The 8360-nt window shown below is 39.9% G+C and overlaps 1 protein-coding gene across 1 annotated transcript; it reads left to right on the top strand.

Annotated features, from left to right (window-relative positions):
- Window positions 1–1361: 1361 nt before the first annotated feature.
- On the top strand, window positions 1362–2891 carry LOC145090839 (uncharacterized). Its single transcript, XM_079028899.1, has 4 exons — window positions 1362–1553; window positions 1637–2008; window positions 2117–2374; window positions 2475–2891. Exons 1-4 carry the CDS (start codon window positions 1512–1514, stop codon window positions 2790–2792), a joined length of 990 nt encoding a protein of 329 aa, XP_078885025.1. The 5' UTR covers window positions 1362–1511; the 3' UTR covers window positions 2793–2891.
- The last annotated feature ends 5469 nt before the right edge of the window (window positions 2892–8360 follow it).

Genomic DNA, 8360 nt, shown 5'->3' with positions numbered 1-8360 from the left:
TGAACCTGGACCCCTTCGTCGTCGTTGCCTCTGCAAACTCTAAATATATCATCATATATATTCGCTGCCATGCTCATCGAATGGTCGGCGTCTTCGGAAAGTGGAAATTTTCTGAACATTGGTGTCGTTCGAAAACGAGGATGACAAATTTGTGGGTCGTCGGAGATGGCGGATTTGAGGGAAATGAGGGGTTTGAAGAAGAAATGATGAACATGAGAAAGAAAAAGGGTTAGGTGTATTTTATTTTGTTTTTCTAATTGTTTTTTTGAATTCTTGGAATAAAAGAAAATTATAAGGGCAACTATGTTATTAAAAAAATTTTAAAATTTTTGAACCAAACTTACAATAAAATGAAAACTTTGGACCTCTTTAGTGATGGTCCAAAATTTTTTGGACCAAAATGACAATTTTCGACATACCACAGGAACCATTTACGCAGTTTTGTCTCTCTTTATCTTATATATATATATATATATATATATATATATAGTTAGGTTCAAATGTTTTCACTATCTATTGTGTGCCCATATGATTGATTCTGGACCAATCATTTTAGTTATTTTAAGAAAGTAATTAATGCATATTAAATGCTGAAGATGTAATTAATACCTATTATATCTTCAACATGTAATATGCATTAATTATTTTTTTAAAATAACTAAAATGATTGGTCCAGAATCAGTCATATGCACACAATAGATAGTAAAAACAAAATAACCTAACCCTGTATATATATATATATATATATATATATATATATATATATATATATATATATATATATATATATATATATATATATATATAGGAATGAGTTCTATGGAAAACAAATAACTAGGGCAACATTTACCGGAACCAATAATCAAATGACATGTGTCCATTTCTTTCTTCACAAGTAATGTATTGTGGAAGTTTTTGTGGAAGTGATGTGTTGTCATGTTTTCATTGGTTCAAATATGTGTTGCCCTAATCATTCATTTTCCATATAACTCTTCCCTATATATATATATATATATATATATATATATATATATATATATATATATATATATATGTTGGACTCAATTTTTAAAGAGAAAAATTATGAAACTTAATCTATTTTAATTTTGTAACTTTGTAAAATACCAAGCTTTATTTAGAAATTATAGACTTTAATGAAAAAAAAAGTTGGTCTTAGAACCACTTGGAGTGAATATTGGATAGGAGGCGTTGACACACCAACGTGTTTGGTGGGTTTTTATGAATACTTCTTTTCTTTTTGTAAATTTGCCGACCAGCCCCCATAAATAATCATCGATGGAACAAATCTTAAATTTTAATGAATTATTCTTTTCCATAAGTACAGCCAAATATCTTTTTAAACCCCTGCCCATTGAGGCGTACCAAACAGATCACTATCTATAAGTAGCAGCAGCGAAAACAAAGTGACATCGTTCCACTGCTCTACTCCTGCTAAACCCAAACACAACATCCTAATTAACTCCCTAAGTCTAACCCACAGCAAAACTATTATGGTTAAAGCTATTAGAGTTCCTGAGCACGGTGGCCCAGAGGTCAACGTTCACCTTCTTTACGTACATTGTTTCTTTCTTGCTTTGAATGGAGACTAATATTAATGGTGTTCAACTTGTTGCAGGTATTGACATGGGAAGATGTCGAAATCCCCGATCCAAAAGAGGGAGAAATCAGGTTGAAACAAAAAGCAATTGGTGTAAATTTCTTGGATGTGTATATGCGTCAAGGTCTGCACAATACGTCTCCACCCTTGCCATATATCCCAGGTATGGAAGGAGCCGGAGTTGTAACAGCGGTGGGTCCCGGAGTAACCAGCTGCAAAGTTGGAGACGTCGTGGCTTACGCTAGCTTGCAGGTGGGTGCTTATGCCCATGAAAGAATACTTTCGGCAGATCAAGCGGTGCCTGTTCCTTCTTCTATTGATCCCGTTGAAGCAGCTGCCGTCATTTTTAAGGGTCTCACAGCGCATGTCTTGATCCATAAAGGCTTTAAGGTAGGTGACCTATTCAGACCTTGATTTAAAATTTGCTTAATATATATAAGATTCAGTATTATAACGAAACTGTGAGTTACTGAGTTTTCCTTTTCCATATATATACAGATTGAACGTGGACATACGATACTGGTACATGCGGCGGCAGGTGGAGTTGGATATTTGGTTTGTCAATGGGCAAGTGCGATGGGAGCCACCGTCATAGGAACCGTGTCGACCAAGGAGAAGGCTGTGCAGGCGAAAGAAGATGGATGTGAGCATGTGATTCTTTACAAAGATGAGAACTTTGTGGAACGTGTGATAGAGATAACATTAGGGAAAGGGGTGGATGCAGTCTACGATTCCGTCGGGAAAGATACGTTCGAGGTAAGTAATTAAGTAGATTTTTAATATATTGATTCCAATTTCTAAATGTAACTAGCGATGACAACATGTCTATACATAAATGTGGTGTTCTGGGATGAAGGGATCGCTAGCATGCTTAAAGTTTGGTGGATCCATGGTGCTTTTCGGGTTGGCATCAGGTGAACCAGAACCTGTACGTGTTTCTCAGATTGCATTAAAATCACTCAACTATACCTTTTCATCAATTGCGTACTACACGGATGAAGATCGAGATGTGATGCGTGTTGCCGCTGAAGACTTGTTTTCCAATGTTGCAAAAGGGGTGTTGAAAGTTCGTGTTAATCACAAGTATCCTCTGTCTCAAGCAACCCAAGCTCATACTGCCATTGAGACTCGAAAAACAACTGGTTCAGTTGTGTTGATTCCAAGCGAAGAGTGATGTAATGTTTTAGCCGTTTTTTATATATCGCCGCTTTGTTGTTTCTGTTGTCATACTTATATTCTTTCTTGTTGAACTTATGAACCCAAGTTCCATTATTCACTCAAAAATTTAATTTTTATTATTTTTTTGATTATTGAAATATTTTAAATCATTATCATATTTTGATTTATATACATAATCCATTGAATATATAATATAAAAAACAAAAATAAAGTATATTATTAAAAGTTTGTTTTCCATTTTATTATTAAAAGTTTGTTTGATGGCTCTCAAGATTATCAAAATACCTAATACTATAAAACACACGGTTTTTATTAAATCCAAATCAGGCTTCTATAATGCTTGCGTATTTCGCTAGACATTAATTGAATATTTAACCAATGATGGTCAACAATTATAACCATTGATGAATGAATAAAAGAAAATTGTTTGAATCTATGTGATTAATGTGCTTATATTATGTGTATGTAATATTAGGCGAAAACTTAATAAAAAGGATTAAAACAAATATTAAAATAAAATATAAGTATTCGGGATGAAACTTGAAATAGTCATGATGAGGATTTCGGGGATATGAGGAACGCTTAAATATGACTTCGTATGGAGAAGTTATGATCGTTTGAAGTTTTACGTTCGACCCGATACAACATCGAACATCGTAAATAGTGAATAAGAGATAAGTTACTTATTAGCCTAAGTAATCTAAACGAAAGTAGTAGTAATCGTAAAACTGAAAGCGTGCATATATGAAAACGCCCAAATCTGACTTCATATGAGGAGTTATGATTTTTCGAAGTTTCAGCGCAGTTGTGTAAGCACAAAAATCGAATTTTAGATCAGTTAAATTTTAGTCGAAACAATCTAAACGAGAATCGAAGATTTCACTAATAGGAGTATGTTGATCTAAAGACAGTCGAAAGCGGATGTCGTATGAAAAATATATGAATTTTAAATGAAGTTTAGAAGTCTAAACATTATAAAATAATAAATAAAAAATAAAGTGAGAATTAGCTAATAGAGTCTAAATGAAAGTTATAGATCACATCGCTAGAAACGCGTGGATATAAAGAACATCAAAAACGGAGTTCGTATGAAGAAGTTACAAAATTTCGACGTTTTGCGAGATGTGTCATTCGCAACGCACAAGATCTTTAGCACGGGCCACGCAGGTCCAACTAATTTCCTCCACATGTCTCAAGCAGAATGGGCCACGTCACCAGGCCCGGCGCGCCTAGGGCAACACGCTTTTTCAAATGTTATATATACGGGTTGTCCACCATATATATTCATTACAAAATCAAATTCCAACCTCTCTCTTGAGTTCCTTTCAATTCTAACCCAATTTTCCCTTGGTTTTTAAGATTTCAGCCAAGCTGTAAATTCCTTGAGAGCCCGAGGTTAGTAGCTAGCAGGCCAAAGTTCCGCTTGTGCAATTTCCATACTTTTGTCAGAAAAATTCTTTAAGTTAAATTACACTCATTATTATTCTTGGTTTAATTTATATTTATATTCATAGTCGTTGTTATGAATCTATAAATAAGAGTTACCAGTGATTTCAGGTCATTATATTGATTGTTCTACTTAGGTGGATGATGTTTAGACTGGATTTAGTGAGGTGTTTAAAGTGGGATTTCCAAACAGTATACTCTGTATACCAAACGGTCTTACCTTCGATATGATCATATATGATTGTTCTTTACTAGATAGATCTTGATGTAGACATTGAGATTATTGAGGAATCTAGACTATTAATAGTCACGATGAATATTAAACTATGACTTAGTTATAATTGAACCTGGGTCACATCAAAGGAAAAGCTAAGTGCTCAAGCGAAGTGCTACCCAACTTTCCAGTCATCGAATTTAACAATTGAGTGCATAGTTACTTTCAGCTTACACATAGATATAAAGTATCTGGATAATTAAATGTTATGTCTTCCTATTAAATGTTATGTGTGCCAATGTACCGGGGACCCAAGTTCCCCCTCTTCAAGAAGCGTATCACACCTTTCCAAGGTGAGACCTTCAGCAATACCATATCACGGACCTGAAACTCCAACTCGGATCGACGCCGGTCGACATAGCTTTTCTGCCGACTCTGAGCGGTCTGTAATCTTTGCCTGATCTGCTAAATAAGCTCCATGGTATGAAAGACTACTTCATACATTCCCATAACTCTGTGACCAACCTCCCCCAACAAACCGGGGTACGAAATCTCCGACCATACTAGAGCTCAAAAGGCGGGGCACCAATGCTGAAGTAATAACTATTGTTGTAGGAGAACTCCCCAATAGGTGGGTATGAATCCCAACTCCCACCAAAATCAATAACACATGCCCGCAACATATCCTCAAGGGTCTGTATCATCAGCTCACTTTGGCCGTCAGTCTGTGAATGATAAGCAGTGATGAAATGCAACCTCGTGCCCAGTTCCTCATGGAATGTCTACCATAAATGAGAGGTGAACCAAATATCATGGTCAGAAACAATAGAGATCGGAACCCCATGTCGAGCCACACTCTCTCGGACATAAAAATCAGCCAACTTTTCGGCCGAAGAGCTCTCTCGGATGGACAAAAAGTGTGCACTCTTGGTCAATCAGTCTAGGATGACCCATATAGTATCAGAACCATTTGTCTTATTTGGCAATTTGGTAATAAAATCCATGGTAATACGCTCACATTTACACATGGGAACCTCCAGAGGCTGCAACTTGCCATGCGGCCTCTGATGCTCAGCCTTGACTATCCTGCAGGTCAAGCATCTTTCAACATACCATGCTATCTCCCTCTTCATACACGACCACCAGTAGTTCAATCTCAAATCCCGATACATATTGGTGGCTCATGGGTGTATAGAAAAGCGAGACTTATGAGCCTCCTCTAACACAATCTATTTGACCCCACCAGAAACTGGAACCCAAACCCGACCACACCGGGTCAATAACCCTCGACTATCTGTGACAAATATGTCAATCTCACCTCTGATCCTTTACTGCTTCCAGTTCTCCTTCTGAACTCCCACAACCTGAGCCTCCCTAATCAAACCTAAAAGCAGAGAATCAACGAGTATCCTCATACACAACTCCCTACCTGAAGACCCGGTCGACTTGCGGCTCAAAGCATCCGCTACCACATTCGCTTTACCCGGATGGTAAAGGGTCTGGCAGTCATAATCCTTGTCCACGTCCAGCCACATACGTTGCCTCATGTTCAGGTTAGGCTGGTCCATCAGATATCTCGAACTCTTGTGATCCGTGTAGACAATATAACAGACCCTATATAGATAATGTCTCCAAATCTTAAGGGAGAAGACCACTGCCCCCAACTCTAGATCATGCGTGGGATATCACGACTCAAGCGGCTTCAGCTTCCCACGAGGCATAACAATCACCCGTCCTCTCTGCATGAGGACTACCCCTAAACCGGCGAGGGTGCATCACAGAATACGACAAAATACTCGACTCCCTCCGGGAGGGTCAATATTGGGGACTCACTTAACCTCTGCCAAAGAGTATCAAATGCCGACTGCTGCTCAGGGCCCCATCAGAAATTCACCCCCTTCCTCGTCATACGAGTGAGGGGAGCCGCAATCTTGGAGAAGTCATGAATTGGACCTCTCGTAACTAAAACTCGCATCACAACCTTGATCTAGGTCGGATCGACCAAAATCTCATCCTGGTTAACGAGGTTCCCCAGGAACTGGACCTCTCGTAACTAAAACTCGCACTTCGAGAACTTGGCATAAAGCTGTTTCCACCTCAAGACCCCCAGAAACTACCGAAGGTGCTTCTCATCTGCTCTCTGGTCTTGGAATACAGCAAGACATCATCAATGAACACGATGCTGGATCGGTCGAGCATCGGCCTGTATACCCAATTCATCAAATCCATAAATACATCGGGCGCATTGGTGAGCCCAAATGGCATCACCACAAACTTGTAATGCCCATAATGAGACCGAAACGTGGTCTTCTCCATGTCCTCCTCTCTCACTCTAACCTGATGATACCCATACCCTAGATCTATCTTGGAGAACCAAGATGCACCCTACAACTGATCAAAAAGGTCATCAATCCGCAGAAGGGGATAACAATTCTTCCCCGTTAACTTGTTTAACTCCTGGTAATGAATGAACATTCAGTTCGAACCATCCTTCTTCTTGACAAACACCATCGGTGCTCTCCATGGAGAACAACTCGGTCTGATGAACTGATTGCTTAGCAACTCCTGCAGCTGAGATAACAACTCATGTATCTCAGGCGGTGCCAAGTGGCACGATGCTTTGGCAATTGGGGTCGCACCTAGCACGAGATCAATATTGAACTCAACCTGCCTCTCGGGAGGCACACCGTGTAACTCCTCCGGGAATATATCTGCAAACTCCCTGACAAACGGAACCTCAGAAACTAAAGTATTCTCCCCACCACGGGTACTAATCACATAAGCCAAATAACGTGCACACCCGTGCTGAATATAATGACGAGCCCTGGCTGACGAATAAAACCTTAACCAATCCTAGTTCCATCCCCATAGATAACCAGTTCTCTCCCACTTGGGGTTCGAACTACCACTTGCTGGCCTTCACAATCAATCATGGCACCAAACCAGCTAAGCCAGTCCATACCCACTGTCACGCATACAACCCATGGGGATAAGTATCAAATCAATCGGATAAGGCACCACGAAGATCTCCAATACACAACACTGATATACTACAGATGCAGAAACCCCATGTTCTTTGGTGATAGAAACTCGCAACGGACACTCTAACTCCCCAATAGGCATATAAAACTCCCTATTGAATGACCGAGATACAAAAGACCGAGTCGCACCCGAGTCAAACAACACAAGAGTAAACAAAGAGTTCACTAGGAACGTACCTATCAGGGGCATATATATATATATATATATATATATATATATATATATATATATATATATATATATATAAGCATAACATAAAACATGATCAATAGAATAATAGACATAAACATACCAGTCACAACATTTGGAGTTGCTCTGGCCTCCTCGACAGTGAGCTGAAAAGGGCGACCTCGAGCCCTCGGGGGCTCCGCCCTGCCTTGACTCCCATCCGTAATCCTCAGAGTAGCCGGCACTGGAGCCTGGGCCGACCTAGCAGCAAGTGAGGGCAGTTGACCTTCACATGGCCAACCTGGTCGCAGTGGTAACAAATCCTGGAGCTGAGTGATGGGGCCTGTTGGCGGCAATCCCACGTCGTATGCCCCTGTCGGCCACAATTATGGCACCCAGAAGATGATCGACAAGTACCCTCATGAACCTTGCCGCACTTCCCACAATTTCGGCCCTTCTGACCCCCATATCTGACATTAGCGGCCTTGAACTGCTTCGGCGCAGGCTTCGACTGCGCTGGGGCCAGTCTCTGCTCTCTCGTCTGGAGCTCCATCTCAATCTCACGCCGCTTGGCGGCCTCCTGCAACTCCAACAAAGAACCTTAACGCTGAGTGGATACAAACTGCATGATATCCGTCTTGAGCATGCTCAAGTAACAGGTCATCTGAGCCTACTCAAAAGCAGCAAACTCAG

This window comes from Lactuca serriola, chromosome 2 (assembly GCF_051521515.1).
Source record: "Lactuca serriola cultivar US96UC23 chromosome 2, Lser_US96UC23_V15, whole genome shotgun sequence".
NCBI lineage: Eukaryota > Viridiplantae > Streptophyta > Magnoliopsida > Asterales > Asteraceae > Lactuca > Lactuca serriola.
Note: the sequence above shows the minus strand (reverse complement) of the source record. Positions and strands in the feature narration are given on the sequence as shown.

Bases quoted from the DNA above. Each gene is read 5' to 3' on its own strand.
- LOC145090839 (XM_079028899.1), top strand. From the start codon at position 1,512: ATGGTTAAAGCTATTAGAGTTCCTGAGCACGGTGGCCCAGAG. The intron at 1,554-1,636 runs GTCAACGTTCAC...AACTTGTTGCAG, and splicing joins CTGAGCACGGTGGCCCAGAG to GTATTGACATGGGAAGATGT. The intron at 2,009-2,116 runs GTAGGTGACCTA...ATATATATACAG, and splicing joins TGATCCATAAAGGCTTTAAG to ATTGAACGTGGACATACGAT.